We start from the raw sequence: 18193 nt of genomic DNA on the forward strand, positions 1-18193 counted from the left end.
ACCTCTGCCGTGTAACAAATAGAGTTGTTAAATAATGTAGCGAGCATGCAGCCTTGATCCCACCACCAGCCAGAGGAGGCGAGCTGATAAACATACTTTGTTACTCCCTCGCTCCCTTTCTCTCACTTTTCCTCCTTTCTTACTACTTTCTGTTATGCATCCAGCTCCCCCAGGGCCCGATGAAATGAGATAAGAAGGGTGAACCCCATTTCTCTCTCTACTCCATACCAGTCTGTGTCTCTCGAGTTCTCTCCCTCTACGTCCCTCTACTCTCTATCAGCTCTCATCGCTGTCTCTCCTGCCGCCACCCCCTGTTGCTGTTGTTCCTCAGCTCAGACAGCTGCCCTGTCTTCCCCCATCCTCTATCCATCTCTCATTGTCTCTCTCTCTCTCTCTCTCTCTATAACTCTCTGTCTCTGGGGAGTGCTGGTTTCCTTACAATCAATAATAATGATCGAGCTGTCTACTGTTGACTGAGAATTACCTGACACAATTGCTGTTGTTGTCTTCTGCTGTTAAGCTTCTTTTCTACAAGTTGAAATTGTAAAGAATGGCTCTATTAAGTGCATTTTGCCAATTGTTATGGCTTGCTGCCATCTGAAACTCTTGCTCGTGATGTTTATGAAGGGGGGTATGCTGCTGGAAGGCAAAGGATTGGGTCAGGCCCTGCTGTGTGTTGCATGAGGATCAGTCACAAGTGCTTTGTCTACATCATTGGGCCGACATTGTGTTAATTATAACTCTTTGAACCGCAAATGTTATGTGTGATGTTGGTCTACTGAATTCACTGAACTCATTCATATGACACTGCTGTCACAGGCTGAAAGTTCTCTGTGGATCTTTCTTGTAACTTAACAAAATGTATGTTCATGTTAAGTGCAAATGTTAAATTGTGCATTGTTTAGATCCATGTTTACATGCATGTTTGCTGGTAGTCTTCCTTTTATTTGTTGCTACATTGCTACATTTGTTTCCACCGACTGTCACGCTCTTTAAAAAACCGAGGGCAGGATGTGAATTGCACTAGCCACATGCATGTGCATCCCTGTGCACCCAGGATGCAAACCAAATGGGGACCCACTGGTAAAAACATTAAATGTTCAATGTCAGTGATATTATATTAACTTCCCATCTCAAAGGCTGGTTTACCAAAGCTGGGTGATGTCCATAGAAGGGATGTGGATCCTGGACAGGCGACGTGCGCCGACCGTTTCAGTGTTTTTATGAATGGGGTTCTACAGCGATGTGATCATGTTGGGTGCAGTTTGCAGCATCAGCCACTTTAAAATGGCCTGGAGATGAATACTCCAGATATCGTGGGGTACAGTAGTGGCTGTGTCTGTGTCTGTTGCTTTGAAGTCCAATGTTGATTCTTCTTCTATACAACTGAAGAAACCATTAACCCAAATTGCCAAGACAAATAAGCAGCAATAACCTTGTCGCGTCCACTTTCTATTATCTCAGATATCCATGATTTTCTAATTCAGCTGAATTCCCAGAGACCTGCTTTTTGAGGCAAACGTTCCCAAAGTGCAGGAGCGACTGCATGTTGAGGCTTGTTTAATTTCTGCTTCATGTTGAGAGCATGTCCGTGGAGAACACAAACTTTCTAGTCCTGTGCACAGCTCACTGACTGCATACACCGAAGGCCTTTGAGGTGCTGCCACTCGTCTCTGCATTTCCTTTCTCTTTGTGCTCCGTCCAACAAAAGTAATGATGTCTTTGTGAACAGCCTCCCTTCCTGCCTTTCTAAAGAGCTGTGGCCCAGCCGATGGCTTGCATTAATACAAGGCTTTTATTGTAAACAGTGGTAAAGCCTGTTGATAAGGTACATTAGAGTTTAAATTCTTTACTGCCTGCTAGCCATGATTGCTGCATACTGCCTGTGTATATTTAAGTTGTGAATTCATGAAACATGAACTGTCACCGTCTGAGCTTCTCTGCTCTTGATTTTGGCTCATTGTATCTTTAGGAAAAACAAAACATTTTATTTGAGCTGCCCGTACACATTGAAAAACATGTCTCCACTGCTACATTGTCAATCAGTATATCTGCAGTGGCTGCTTAAAGTTTGTGTCGTTCCATGCGACCATCTGCCTCACTTCTGCTAACTGGCCAATCACATTCCTGTCTAACCCTGAAATGGTCAGAGTGAACTGGCTTTGAAGCTGGCTGTTCATGGAGACCAACTCATAAAGCAGAAATTACATGTACATGAAATCAATGGGGGAAAAAAGAGGTAACATGTTATAGTAGATTATTTGTGTCCCCGCTCGCTCCTCTGTGGATTACCCAGAGGCCATCTGTGTTCCTCGCAGTGTTTGGTACCTGGGGGGCTTGTTGGAAACCAGGCCAACCCACATTTGTGTGCCTCGCAGTGCACTGACTCTCTTCTGCACTGGTATTTCAAAGCTGTCTCTGTACATCTCTCTCTCTCTCTCTCTCTCTCTCTGAATCACACACACTCGGTCTCTCTCTCTCACGGCTGTGTCCCCTCTGGTATGTGGACAGCACATCAATGGGAACATTAAAGGTTACAAGGCTCGACAAAACGACACATTCACAACTCCAACCTGACACTTTATTGTGCACCCTTTGATCCTGCAGTCCTGCACACGCGCACACACACGCACACACACACACACACACACACACACACACACACACACACGAGCTGTCTATCACGCTCAGTTTTCCTTACACTCACTTTCTGCGTCACACACTACAAACTTTTATGACACAAATTGGGAATTCCACTCCTAATTGTTTTGAGAGAGGTTCTGTACTCTACCTTTCCAGAGCAGCATGATGTTTCTTGAGTATTTGTTAAATATCAGGCATATTATATACAGCAGCAGCCTTTCATGACCGATGACCCCATTTTTACGTCCCACAGACTCATGATCCTCCATACTTAAAGAGTCTGGAAAGAGTCAAAATCCTCATGTGAATTTTTTAAAAGCGTCCTTCGGTAGTCTACTTTTAAGTGCACAGAAAAAAAAAATATTGCACCCCATATGCTTCATGTTTTTAATTAGTATTGTACCTGACAAATATCAGTCCTCAAAACATCCATTCCATCACTCTACATCAAGCAGTCTTGCCACTCGTGAGTGAGGCTGAGTTATACTCAGTGCCCAGCAGTGATGTTTAAGTGCTGGCACAGGCAGCTCATACTTCAGCTTGATCTGTCAGCACTGAACATCAAGCGAAAGGGCACAGGCCTGGTTTCCTGAGCCTCTCCAGAAATATAAACACATGAAGTCATTATTTCGCCATCCTGCATTGCATAGCAGGATATTGCATTGCTTTGTGCCGTACCATTCTGTTTGATATCTTTGAGGAAATTATTATGCTCAGCGTGATTGCCTTGTTATGTAGCTTAAAGGAGAGGGTTATTTGTGCTGTGGTTCTGTGTAATAATGTGTCAAGGCCGGTGTTAGTCTCTGGGCTTCCTTCCCCCAATTATTTTTCTCATCGTCTCTAATTATACAGCAATCTGGCGTCTTTGCTTCGGCTTCTTTAATTCAGACGCGCTTGCAGGTGTAAAGAGGCAGGCATGCGTAGCTCGGTGTCCGTGTAGGTGTGTTTGTATGCGTGTGTGTATGTTGCTGCCTTGTGGGATCTTGTGTGCTCGGCTGGTTCTATTAGCAACGCAAATTTACAAGAAAGTACATAAATAAAACAAAATGTTAACCACAGCCACACAGCGAAGAAACAGCATTTATAAATTAGATGACCACGGCCTTTTGACCAATTAGCCTCTTCCCTCTACTAGCCCTGAATTTCCCTCACAGCTACCCTCTGCCTAGTAAATCAAATAATCCTTTTGCACAAATGAGCCGACCAGCTAAACCCATCCAGCCTTTGCTGCTGCACCTCTTTCCTTTCTCCCTCCACGCCGCCCAGTCGGTTTCAAAGTTCTTCTAATTATTTTATTTATTCATTCAAAGAATGAAGATTGGAAAGCAAGTTGGAAAAGAGGTGGTCTTGCGTTTCCCTCCCCTTTATGAATGAATTGAATGGGCTCTCCGACTGGAGAGGAGGACAGCAGGAGACACAGAGAGAGCAACAGAAGAGTATTTAGGCTACCTGTTGTGCAAGTTTGTAGCAGGTACAGCATGCATGCCCTACAGTGTGTCCGCAAACTCTAGTCAGTGTGTACAGAAGATCAGCTTCCACTGTCTTTCTTTACTCGCCTTTAACTTCCCCTGCAGAGGTGAACAGGTAAAATCCCCCACATGCACACAGTCATGCTGATCGTTGTCTATGGCAATGAATATGTTATTGGTATCTACCCCGTGCATTTCTGTTTCAAACAGACATTACTGTTATGCCCAACACAGCACCACACTTGCAGATTAAAACACGGCTACTGAATGCCCCAGTGGCGACAGGTGGCAACCACGGTGTGTTTGCTTTGCCATTTCATTTTCTCTGAACATCTGTGGGGTCGGGTCGAGCTTTTCTCCTTGATGGGTCAGAACCTGGTTAATAAATATATCAGGCTTGGTATGGCTTGATATATTTCTACACAAAGTGACGGCAGGTCTGTTCTACTTGCCTACTGGGTTAAATACTGTGTTAAAACAGCAGATTGGTGTGAGCAGATGGAGTTTTTAAAGTGAGGCCAGTCATGCATATTTGCCACCCCTCCATGCATGCACCCACTTGCTGTCTCATTATGTATTAGTACCAGCGTGGTATACAGGCAGAACGCAGGCAGGTTTTCCATCAGCATCACATTCACACACACAGTCACACCTTATTACTGGAATAGCCTGCGGGTTACATGCCTTGCTCAAGGGACAGTTGGCAGATGCAGTGGGAAATATTGCTATATGCACGAGCCCACGCACCTCTCTCTGTAGAAGCCACTTAACAGATACAATGAGCCATTATTACTGTGGGATTGAAATTCTGTCAGACATGATTACACAGGAAGCACATCGGTTATCATATTTAAAATTATACATTACAAAGTGCCAGTCTGCACAGAGCTGCTTTTGGTTTTTTTGGTGTTTTTTTTGGGAGCAACAAAGTTTCCTTGTTTATTTGCTTTTTCCTTCCTCATATTCCAGACAGAATACGCTTGGTTTCTGATTAGCCGGGTGCCTTGGTACACCACAATAATTAGGCTGTCAGTCAAAACCAGATGGCTGGTGGCTAAAATGGGGAATTCGTCTGGAACACTTTCAGATGAGTCTCCTGTTTAGTGTTGTTGTTGTGGCTCCACAAATGATTATGGGTTAAGAATGCAGCTTCTAAATATTTAATACTGAAGGATGCTACTGCCTGCCTATTGTTATCTGTGCTGTTTGATCAGTGCTTCAGAAAAAAAGCAGTGCCATTTAATTCCTTTATTTTGCCAGTTTGAGATCGGGTCAAGTCTTGGGGCAAAACCTGATTCTTCATTCATGTCAGGTGTGGATATACACAGTGTCGTATGAACTCACCCAACATCCATCTGCCTCTTTGTCTTTTCCCAAAACAGATTGTGTTTGAAGGGATTCGAGGCCTGAGCTTCGAGGGGGATATTGCCATCGACGACGTGTCCATCACCATCGGGAAGTGCAAGCAGGAGAACACTGTAGCCAGCGCAGGTAAGACAGGTAAGATTTCCTTTATTTGAGCGGAGAGACAACCATCAAACGCCATCTGTCATCAACTGTTTCCTCCCTCATTGTCTGCGTATGCAGGCGCCTTCAGGGGAGCTGCAGTAAAGAAGGCAATATGATTCTTAAAGGTCTAAAACATGTTAATAGCATTTTTTTTGTTTTCAGGAGACATGCGAGTAAAGCAGTAAATTAAACCGATTTGGATTGATTTCACTGAAAAGAAACAAATTAAGGAGCAGTGGAGAAGGGAATTACTGTAGAGATGAGGTTTTCAAAGGAAGAAGAGAAAGAGAACTAAATATCTTCTTTAGTGTTCGGGGGGGTTGGGACTATAACACAGAGAGAAAAGGTTGTCAGTGTGGAGGCTGCATGGAGACAAGTGGACACCACAGGTCGCTGCAAGCCTCATCATCATTTGCTGTCCTTCTTCTGCCTCTATCGCTTTATTTACTTCACATTTCCCTCTATCTTTTCATCCTCTTAAGTTTTCACACCACACCCCCGCTGTCTCCCCCACACCCACCTTCATTATATCCTGTCTTGTCCTCTTACCTTCTGTTCTCTCTATTAGCCATCTCCACTTTATTATCTCTGTACCGCGACACTCTGCTCTTCGTCTTTAAAAGCTTGTGTTATTTACCCTTTAAAGAGACAGCGAGAGAGGGCAGAGAGAGAGAGTGTGTCATGAGAAGGATTTAGAGAAAAACAGCATGAGTGAAGTTGAGGGAAAGAGAGTTGTTTTTACTAGTACCACAATGTCTCCACACCACTCATGCCGACGTGCAAGACCCTCGTCGGCATGGCAAAAAACAAACGATGGGCCGATGTATAGAATAACAGAATACTATACAGAATTGCTCCTTATAACTTCTGTTTGTGATGGTCCACTTTGCCTTAAGGGCGAACCAGAGGGAAAACCATGTGGGCTACAAGGAATGAGTGCATGTCCATGTAAGCGTGTGGAGAGAGGCTCAAATAGCTGAAAGGGTGGGGGTGTGGAGGAGAGACGTAGAGAGAAAAGGTCAAAGACAGAGAGTGACCGAAATGTATGTGCGGGTGTGAGTGTATGTGTGAATGTGTGTGTGTGTGTGAGAGAGAGAGAGAGAGGGAGGGAGGGAGGGTAAGAGATGGAGAGAGAAACAGGTCCAAGAACTGAAAGAAGAAAGAGAATATGAAACTCAAACCTGCCAGCAGTTTAGCTACAGTAAGAGCTGAACTCTGCCTGCCAAGACGTGCACACACACACACACACACACACACACACACACACACACACACACAAGCACACAAACATTAAATTCTTATAACAACACTCTCTGTGTCTAAAGACATGCACAACAACAGCGAGTTGGCAGCATTCTCTTATAGCACACTGCCATTGCTGGGAGGTAAAATGGGGACACTTTGAAACTCTGAAACTGAATAAGAATCAATCACGTGGGTCATTACTATGGTAGAATACATAACTAATATTCTAACTGTTGTTCAGCCACTGTGGTTCACTTCATCTTATTTCGGCATTTTGCCATTGTAGAACAGACTAATGACTGTAAAGTAATCTCACCATTTAAAAATGTATGTGGTTTGTAACATTAGCTGTTAACTGTTTTCACGTGCAGTGACTCCTTTTAGTCACGGCAATTTTGTCCATATAGTCCAACATCATGAATTTGCCTCCAGTGCCTCCATCTGTGCAGCATATGACACCCTCTATCTTAAGATCCTCAGTTCAGATAAGGAAATACACATTAATGGGGAAAAAAGGGGAAACTTTCAGGTAGAGCGACAGAGGAGGAGGGACCACCTTCCAGGAAGCACAGATATGCAATAGATGTGTGGACAGAATTTTAGATTTTATGCAGCAACATTTGGTGAGAACCTACGTTTGGCATGGTCTTGTTCACTTCTTTATTTCTGGAAACTACTGCGAAGAAAACATTAGGGCCATGGAAACAACACAAAACACCAAAAAAATGAGGGAATTAATTATTAACATCCTACTTTTACCTCCTCCAGTCCCAAGCGTGAGATGTGTGTATGTGTGCGATCTTGCACATATGTGCATGTAAAGACACTGGCGGATAGAGTGAATAATGGATGAAGGTGTAAACAGGAAGAGGAAAGCTCTGGAGCTCTCTGAGTGTGCGTGTGTGAGTGTGTGCATGTGTGTCCTGCAGGTTTTGTGCAGGCAGACACATACAGTGCAGACAGATGGGTAATTATCAGGCAGGCGACTGATGAGTCTTTTGTCACTGTAAGAAACACAAATGCATCTGTCTTGAGCGCAGATTTTGCCACGATGGAGTTGGCAAAGTAACATGAGGATTAGAAGAGGATTTAACTCCACTCAGGTTTGCCAGGTTTGATGATATCAAAAGGAATATGACTCAGCGGAAAATGCAAACTAAGTTATTACATACCAATTATGCGCAGTGCAAGATGCACAGGGTCTCGAAGTGTTTCTGAGCTCATGCAGTAATATATACAGTCATGTGATCACAAAGTGGTGAACCTCGCTCCATCCTCGCTTGTGAACCACTGAGCCTTTCCACGATGCTCCTTTCATACCCAATCATGATACTTCCACCTGTTACCAATCAACCTGTTTACCTGTGGAATGATCCAAACAGGTGTTTTTGGAGCGTTCCACAACTTTCCCAGTCTTTAGTTGCTCCTGTCACAACTTGTTTGAAATGTGTTGCTGCATCAAATTCAGAATAAGCAGATATTTACAAAAATCAATGAAGCTGATGAGGAAAGCATTAAATATATTGTCTTTGTACTGTTTTCAGTTGAGTAGATATCAAAAAGCAAATGATCACATTATGTTTTATTTATGTTTTACACAGCATCCCATCATTTTGGAATCAGGGTTATTTATTCTGGGTTCATTTCACTACAAACCAAAGTTCTACATCGTAAGGCTTTCCTCATGTAAGAGGCATGCACCTTCCAGATACGCAAAACTGTTTGTGCCTGAGTAAAACTAAAAGATGGAAATATTCACATGCAGTCATTTTCTCAGATTTCTAAAGCTGCACGTACACCTGCTCTTTTTCATGTGGGGGAATTGGCATATGCATGTGTTTGTGCATATGTGCTGTTTTTACATTATAGAGGACCAGCGTTGCCAGAAAAACACCTGGTTCCGTAGATAAAGAGAGAGATAGACAAATAGGTTAAAACAGACACACATGGTGAGATAGTGCTACAAAGCAATGCATAACATCAATGAGCTTTGATCAACAAACTGTCATATGGCTCTATGTGTGTGCTTGTGTGTGTTTGAGGGGGGGTGAGTCATTTCTGAGCAAGAGTGCACTTCTCTGGTGAGACTTTGCTGCTGCTCCCTGTATCTCAGAGGAGGTGAGACTGGCAGCATCACCCAGCTGATACACCACACCTGTGGCACACACACATGCACGCAAACACACACTGCATTCACACTCACAGTCATATATGCGCATCCACCCCAGGCGTTGTCAGTGGAGACTTACTGTAGATGGGTTAGGGTTAGCACGTGTACACACACAGGGATGCATATAAGCTCACAAATACACACATTTGACATCTGTGGTATATGCATTCTCACATGCACGCATATTTACTTCAGGTTAACTACGTGCACACACTGGGGACTGTTATCTTACAGTCCTCCACAAATGAAGGGTGAGTGCCTCTGACATGTTTGTTGCAACTCTGCCTGCATAAATCACAGAGCGCCTTGCGCTCTGCCGATATGTGTTCAGAGGAGAGGTGGTGGAAGGCAAGCTTGTCTCTTCTCTTTTTTTCTGTTCTGCATTGTAGGAGTTTCCTCCTCATGGCATTATTGCTGCTCTATCACATTGATCCACGGCATCATTTTCTGGTGAAACAGTAGTCCAGGAGTAATACATCCATCCATTATCTATACACCGCTGAATCCTTTGCAGGGTCACGGGGGGGGCTGGAGCCTATCCCAGCCGTCTCTCGGGCGAAGGCAGGGGACACCCTGGGCAGGTCGCCAGCCTACCACAGGGCTACATATACAGACAAACAACCACACGCTCATTCACACCTATGGACAATTTTAGAGTTATCAATTAACCTAAGCATGTTTTTGGACTGTGGGAGGAAGCCGGAGAACCCGGTGAGAACCCACGCTGCACAGGGAGAACATGCAAACTCCACACAGAAAGACCCCAGGCAGGATCGAACCGGGGATCTTCTAGCTGTGAGGCGACGCTGCTAACCACCGAGCCACCGTGCAGCCCAGGAGTAATACATTTAAGGTCAAATTCAAACCTGGACGTAGCTTAGCATGATCTAATGGACATCTATACACTCATGTGCACAAACAAGTCCAGTTGCCTTTGGAAGCCTTTCTTTACAGAAGACTGTAAAGAAGGGGATGATGGCAGGTTGCAAGAATGTTTAATAAGATGCAGTTTTACCTGTGATCATCTGGACATTGGTGGTTAGACAGACTGTGCTATTTTCTTGCTTATAGGACAAGGGCAGCACTATGAAGCAGGCGTAGAGGCTCAGATTTATGTGAGTGAATTGTGAGCTGTCTGTACAATAACATTCACAGAACCACCCATAACATATACACACATAACACTAACACATGCAAAATACATTGCACCGCATACGTCCATAGTAATCCATATGCAGTTCAATGTACTATCACACTGTATATGGATTACTTTTCTATTACAGAACAGATAGATGAGTGATGTATAGACCTGAAGCACAGAGGGAGAGAGAGATGCAAAACACCATGTTTCACTTCAATCTGCTGCCTGCAGACTATACTGTAGGAAGGTGTGTGTGTGTGTGTGTTTGTCTGCGTGTGTGTGGGGGTAACACTGCATATGGATCAGAGCTTTATTATAAATATTGATTTTCTGCCTGGAGGATGGACCTCTGATATAAAATCATATTGATCTATTCAATACAGTACCTGCTTTGTATTTATGAATCTCTGTCTTTGCGCAGCTTGTATGTGTAATTTGTTGCAGCATTTTTGCAGAAAAGAGAGAGTATATTGTATGTACAGTATGTAAAAGAAGAGAATGTGTGTGTTTTTGTATATTGCTTCCTTGTGGGACTGTAGGATTTTAAAGTAAAAGAAAATAGATAATAGATCGGAAACCTGAGAAATCTCTGCAGCTGCCTGTTATTGATATCAATGAAAGGGTTCGAAACTATTAAATTCAAGCACACAGAAGATGCGTGTGCTGCATCCTCTGACAATAACAACCTGCAGAGAAACATTCAAGAAAAACAATCCATCATGTATTGATGATGACATCAATTGTAACTTTTTTTTGTCATTAAAATCTCAGCGCTGCCATGACAAAGTGTGGGATCTCCATGTTGAACCTCTCTGTTAACTCATCCGCCCCCTCGTTCTCAGTTCCCTCTTGCTTCCTTTGCCCTTCCACTCGACTCTTTCGGTCAGTCTCTCGCTTCTCTCCACGTGAAATCATGAAACACAGCTGGGTCTTTCTGAAACCATCCTCCTGCTTTCAACATTGGTCCCATGGTTTGGTGTTGTTCAAATGATGCTTTTTGTTGCGCAGAAGAAAGCTCTAAACTCTACAAAACCACTGTGTTTTCATCACACATGCCGCTGTGCTTAGCCTCAGGCTTAAGACAGCCTTAGGCCAAAGAGATAAATATATACATGTACAGTGAATCTACTTAGCCTGGGGTTAATGTAAAGTCAAGGTTAGCCTGGACAGAGGAAGAAAGGAAATAAAGAAAAGAAAGATTTAATTTACACCATCAATGTGATGGAGAAAAAGAAGAGCCATAGTAACATTCATGAGAAATTCTTACTGTGAGGCCATTTGTAAAATCAATAATCAGATAATCAAATGAATAATTCAATTAAGTGCACATACATTTTAAATATGAATGATTTACATTTATGTCTCACTCTGAGCTGTTTCATTCATCACTGAATCAGCAGCACATGTGAAATGTAAATATGATACATCTTTTTTCCAGTGTTTTCTCAGAAGGTTCAATTATGAGTAAAAAACTAAATGAATTCAGGGATACATTGTACATTGCAAAAAGCCCTATGATTGCTCAGCATTCCTGTAATTATAGGTGGACTCTCCACCGTGAGGACTTGTGTCTGTGGGAACTTCACTGTAAAGCCTTTAGTTATGAATCACTCCATTAATTAAATAGCAGGAGCTGGCGAGAGAGTGTTCTGTAAGCATCTTCTTTTCATGGATGATGACTCCTTTCTCATCTGTCTCCACAGTTCTGATTGGTGGATCGCACCCGCTCCCATTGGCCAGCTGGCTGACCTTTGGCCTCTCCTGCTTCCTGTCGCTACTCTACAGATGATGAGCACTTCCCACAGCACCACCTGTCTGTAGTGACAGACACTGCCCTGACTCGCGCTCTTTTACTTCTCTCTCCACCCTTCTCCCTGCCCTTTCCCAACTGTCTGTCCTTCTCCACTTGTTGTCTTTCTATCCTTCGAGCTTACATTTCATCCTTCTCGCTTAGATAAGTAGTGACACAAAGTCTTTGTCTAGTTTCTCCTGCTCTGCTTTCTTTGAACCTCTCCTCTCCAGACGCTCAGCGTAACAACTGACGCTCATGCTGTATTTATGGTTAACATACTTAATGATCTCTGACAGTCGAACTTCACTTTCTCTCCTTTGTCGATCTATTAATCTGATGAGATTCACTGTATCCATGTCAGCGTCACTTTGTCACCTTTTCTGCCCCTTCATCAACCTTTCTTCATCCGCCCTGGTCATGTATCTCCGCTCCCTCCAACCGAAATCCTCGACGGCCCCTCCACCCTATTCCCCAGACACACCAAAGTGTCGGACACTCTACCAAAGATGACAAAGGACCTGAGGGAATAAAATGAGGAAACCGGGATTCCAGGAAGAAAGCGAAAGAGAGAGACAGAGAGAGAAAGTGGGGAAAAATCCACGAAGACGTCTCCCCTACAACCCAACCTTTGGGACCATGGGAGCGACTGAATGGCAAAAGAGACAGATGGGGTGAAAAAAAAACTGATGAATGAATGAATAAACAAAAGATCGGTGAGGAAAGGACGAACTAGAAACAGAGGAAAAAAGAAGGGTGCTCCTGGTAGCCTCTCTGCTTGCCCTCTGCTTGCCACAAGAGACTAACCTCAGTGCGGATTATACGTGTACATTTATCTCTCTATATATATTAAATATAACAAAGTTTAAAGTAAAACACAACTAGGACAGTGGAGGACTTTACAAAGTGAAATTAAAGAAGCACAACGTTTATACAACCTCTGCTGTTCCTTTGGGTTTTATTCTACTTATTATGTGATGTTGCAATTTGTCAGACCTATTCAATGTTTTTGATATTTTGTGTTTTGTTTTGTTTTTTTGTTTACGGCATTATAAGGGTCAAGGGCAATGGGTAATAAAGTATTATATTAATATTTATGAGAGGAAGAGGAGATGATTTGTGATCCAGAGCCTGAAATGAGCACGGGGATGGAAAAGCAAGGACGACCCAAGCCACCTGGATGGAAAATTCAACTTTTCTTTACACACACATGCACACGCACACACACTCAGTCACACGCACGCTCAGTTTTCCTTGCTGACATCACAGTCCCACCCTCAGCTCACCCTCTGCCTCAAACACATCTCATTTTTGGACACCATGGACGGCAGATGCAACGTTCACCATGAACTTCCCATCACTGGACACCATGACTCAGATGTCTGAATTGATCAACCACAATGGAATAACTGGATATGTCTCTAAAGGAAAGAGAAGCCTGCTGTGGTACAGGGGGCCAGAAAAGAGCCTGCAGTGAGTTCACCTGAATATATGATCAGAGAGCACTCCTTTCTCCACACGCTAATGAATGTCATGTATGAATTATGAGTGAGAGGTGGAAAGGAGTGTCAGTGTCTGGCAGGTGTGCAGTGTGAATTGCATATTGGATTTTCTGTCATTGTTTAATTAGCGTTGAATGTCTGTCGTGTAAAGCAGTTTCATACTCACATAGATATGATTGTTAAAGGTAAGCAATACTCATATCTATAGATCGATATTCAGTCGTTCATGATTACATTTAAGATCGCAGTTCAGTCTGCAGAAAAACAGACATAATGGCTACATCTACCTTCGTTTATCAGCTCTGATTTATTGTGTGTTCGCCATCCATAATGTTAAAGCTGTAGCTGTTTGGGGGGCGGGTGGTAGCATCCTTGCATTTTGCTGCATCATGCTTCAACTTATCTCTAGAAAACTCCACCTTCGCCAGTCACCCTGCTCCAGTAACTGATCGGCTTGTGTATGATGTTCTGCTTCATTACCACGTGCATTACATGTGAATCAGTCCTTTCAGCACTGTATGTACTTTTGTCTGTGTCATGTCATGTTGTTTTGATTATTGCACCTTTTTTTTTCTTTAATCTGTTGGTTTTTTCTTTTTTGTGGTCTGGTTTGATTTTCCAGTCATAAACAGGACGTAACACACAGAGATGGTGTGCCTGTTTGGTGCGAGCGGCACTTTCAATGTTAAGACAGATCTGTGAGACTCCACAGACAGCAGAGTGTGATGAAAACACGGAGGCTCTTTGAAACCTGCGGTGAGCAAACTCTCGAAAACGTTTTATCTCTGTCATCATAAATGCACTTTGGTACGATGGGTGGACCTGATGGCAGGCTGTACCTAAATGATACAAACTATTTTAGAAGAGAAATTGTGTGACATGCGTTCCTGTAAAAGTAGCTTGTTTGTTCTGCAATCATATACCATAAGACTAAGCTTAAAACATTTTCAACTTTTTTATAATCTCCTCAAAATGTCCTTGTCATTTTCCAAAAGGACAACATAGCAAATTGTGTTTGGCATTCATTGCAATATCTCCAATTGCACCAGCCGATACGGAATGTGGTGTTTATGCCATCTTAAGTTGTACGTGAGCATCATTTGGCACTGAAGCAACACACTGTGGGTCAGTACATTACCCATATAGTACTAAATACATTTTAGAAATATCATTAAGCATTGACGTGCATGGCATTTCATCATGCTACCTGTCATATCATTCCTCTGAGTGCTTCATATTTCAATGACAGTAGTAACAGGAGAAACACTACCACTGTTATCATTGCATTTAGACATGTGACAGCTGCAGGTTAACAGACAGCAGGCACAGAACTGTGGGACTCTTAAGATGTGTTGTCTGTACTTCCCAAACAGACACACACACACACATCCTTGGGGTGTCCTGGGTGTGTTTTGGCTTTTTGTGACAACATCTTTCTCGAGTGTGAAGGAGAAGACATTACGTTATTTCACATTATTTCACCCACACGAGAACAGACCATCAAGGCATAACGTGCACATGTGCAAATAATCCAGCTCATCGCTAAGCTCTGTGGTTATGATTGTGTTGACTGACATGGCAGCAAATTGTCACTTTTTGCCAACTGTATTATAATACGTGTCATGAGGCAATATGGCAAGGTTGAAAAGTAACGAGTACTCGAGCCACCTGCTCCTGTATGAGAGCGCAACTTTTTGTTTTGTTTCTTTCCAAAAATTAATCAGCAAAACTCTTCAGAACTGGTGCACTAAGCTCAGTAGAGTGTAAATCAAGCTACAACATTAGTCTGAATATTTAGTAGTTGCCATTTTGCAGGATTCAGTGGAGCACACCTACAGCAACACTTCATTCTAGTCATGTCGTATCTAGGACGGATACAAAGTGAGGTTTGCCCACATCTTCTATAATAAAATCACATGCTTAAAGCCTCACTTAGAATTCAACTGATGCATATTATTTCAGTTGCTGAATCATCTGCTTCATTTGTTTCAGCATAACACCTCTCAGTAAAATGAAAATTTGAAAAGGTGAAGAAATCAAAAGCTTTTGCCAATAATAAAAAAAATATCTGCCTCAGACGACACGCTTCGGTAGCAAACAAACATCCTAACCCTGCCGATCGTCATGCAGAGCTGTAGCTGAGCACACTGAGAATGTGTAGCACAGCTGGCAGGTAGCATACAGTAGTTCAGAAGTGTGAGTTTTTTCACTTCAAGCACCAGAAACGTAATGAGCCTGACTGATGCTTTTCGAGTGTAGGGCTGAAAGTCCATCAAGACGTCTTTGACATTAACTTTGTAAACAGCACCCAGAGAACCCAACTTCAGTTAAGTCATTACCTGTACAGCTCTGTGGTTTTTAACCAGCAAGCGTACTGGATCATTAGTTGCCTCTTGCGTTTTGACAAATTAGTGCTTTGATAGAATTAGATGGATTGTCCAAAAGTAAAAATAAAGCACTTGGAGGATTTCAAAAGCAGTTTGAAATGATTTTGATAAAGACAAACCAAAGACAACCAGCTAAATGTTTACCACATGAATTAGTGATGAAAATGGGCTGAACTGTTTCAGATTTTCTCTGATCAGGCAGGTGACACAGTAAATCTACTGGAGTCTATTCCACAATGTTTAATAAGTTTTGACTTCAGTTCCAATCCTCTCACATAGATTGAGTCGGTCACACAGTCCGTGTAATCTTTCAAAAAGTTGCAAAATCCTGTTAGTGTCCATTAAATGCTACTTGGTTATTTCCACTTCAACCTGCTCATTCATCCGTTTACCGATAAATAGATTTCTGCCATCATAAAGGTAAACAATAACAACTGGAATGACAAACTGACTGTTAATCTTCCATCTACTGTATACTGTCTGTACTGTCTTGAACTGGTTGGAGTTGACCTGGAAGAGATTGTCCGGAAGCTGCCAATAACTGAGCAACTGAGTGGCAGTAGGAGTATTCCTCCTGTCAACAGTAATAAAGTGAGGTACATGTTCAGAAGTTTTTTTTTTTTTTTTTTGTTGGAAATAAGATAATGTGAATCAACCTGAGAGTAATGCTTCCCTGGAATGTTATTGAACATTGTTAGGGTATCACAGCCTTGCTTCACAGAGCTGAATGACCTTTTCCACAAAACACTGTGACCTTTGCTATGGTTTCCCAAAAAGAAAAAAATTAAAAGCAGTGTTGATTTGTTTTAGGAAAATGTTTCTGTTTCAATATAATGTAGTTCGAGTGAGTTTGTTCTCTCTCTCTCAAAAAAGCAACCGTCTGATCCCACATTCAAGTCCACAACTGAATCCTCGTGTTCAAGTGGACTTTTTGATGATTTACCAAAACACATGGAGGAGTCTCTGTGGCAACACACCTTTCACCAAGCAGCTTCAAAGGGATACACCTTAAAACCTTATAAAATACTTTTTTAGGACTCACCTAGCAATTGTAACTCACTGTGACAAGCATCGTGCTCACATTAAGATGGTTTTGGGAAACAGTGCATCGGTCACAGTGATGGTACACACGCTCACTGTCAGGTTCTACAGCATACAGCGCTCTATGTATTGATCCATTTTGGAACAAAAGAAGTGAAATGCACCTTTAATGGGGAGAAAAGGGAAGAAGGGTCTTAAACAGTGCTGGGTGTTGTATATCTGTCATGTACTGAAGTATTTTAGAGGAAAATATATTTGAAATATGACTCTGAAAGGTATAAATAAACATTAATGAAACAAAAATTATTGTTTGTTGCTGCAGTTGCTCTTGTATGAAAAGGGAATGTACTGATATATATATATATATATATATATATGCATTCTCGCCGAGTTAAATGAGAAGATCAGCACCGCTCTCATGTCTGTATGCTAAATATGAAGCTACAGCCAGCAGCCAATTAGATTGCATTTGCATAAACAGCAAGCCTGGCTCTGTCCAAAGGCAACACAATCTGCCTACCAGGACCTGTGATGCTCGCTAATAAACATGCTCTATCCTGCTGCAGAGCTCAAAAGTCTTGGCCAGAAATGTTTATAATGTGTGTGTTTTTTTTTTGTTTTTTTTTTCTGAAAAGTATATGTTCACACTTGAGTCAAACAAAAAATAGATTATTGACATGTGCTCACATTACAGGTGCTGAGTTTGTGCCGATTAAGCATTTGTACCACTTTGACATCAATGTTTTTGGATTATATAAAAATGTCACGACATGTCAAACTGCCTCAGAAGTGCCTGACAGGCCTCAGATTCCAGAGGGTTAATGCTAAATGCTTCCTGTTCTGCTAAACTAGGCTAACCGGCTGTTGGCTGGAGCCATATATTTACCAGACAGATATGAAAATGGTAAGATAAGACTTTTTATCCCATGCCAGGGAAATTCTTTTTTTTTTTTTTTTTTTTAAGAATGGCTGTAAATGACAGTGGTCAGTATGTCCAGCTGTCCTCAAGTTCAAAAACTAAAACCATCTGAAGCCTGTGATCTTATTGCCACACGTTAATGAGTCACAAGGCTCGTCGCTGAGTTCAAGTCATGGCTTTGAAATGGAGTTCAAGCAGTTGTTTCAATCGCATACAGTTCAAGAACATACATCTCACGCAATAAAGCAAAGCATATCGAGAGATTAAATAGCTGTGGGACATGTGTGACTTACTGCACCGCTGGCAAAGTGTTTCAAATCAGTCCTGCAGCTCCGGCAGACTGTCTGAGCCGCTGCCTGTTGTGACCTTTTTCACTGG

General features: G+C 42.4%; 1 protein-coding gene across 2 annotated transcripts in view; it reads left to right on the plus strand.

Annotated features, from left to right (window-relative positions):
- The window catches only part of LOC121627747 (MAM domain-containing glycosylphosphatidylinositol anchor protein 1), a 171467-nt gene extending 154336 nt beyond the window's left edge, over positions 1–17131 (plus strand). The window contains exons 17-18 of one of the 2 annotated variants that reach the window (XM_041966793.1): positions 5495–5612; positions 11881–17131. In XM_041966793.1, the coding sequence (XP_041822727.1) occupies positions 5495–5612; positions 11881–11966 (204 nt within the window). In that variant the 3' untranslated portion in view covers positions 11967–17131. The remainder of the gene's footprint in view (positions 1–5494; positions 5613–11880) is intronic. The other variant, XM_041966784.1, reaches the window with a different exon arrangement.
- The last annotated feature ends 1062 nt before the right edge of the window (positions 17132–18193 follow it).

Source organism: Chelmon rostratus, chromosome 1 (genome assembly GCF_017976325.1).
Source record: "Chelmon rostratus isolate fCheRos1 chromosome 1, fCheRos1.pri, whole genome shotgun sequence".
In the NCBI taxonomy this organism is placed as follows: domain Eukaryota; kingdom Metazoa; phylum Chordata; class Actinopteri; order Chaetodontiformes; family Chaetodontidae; genus Chelmon; species Chelmon rostratus.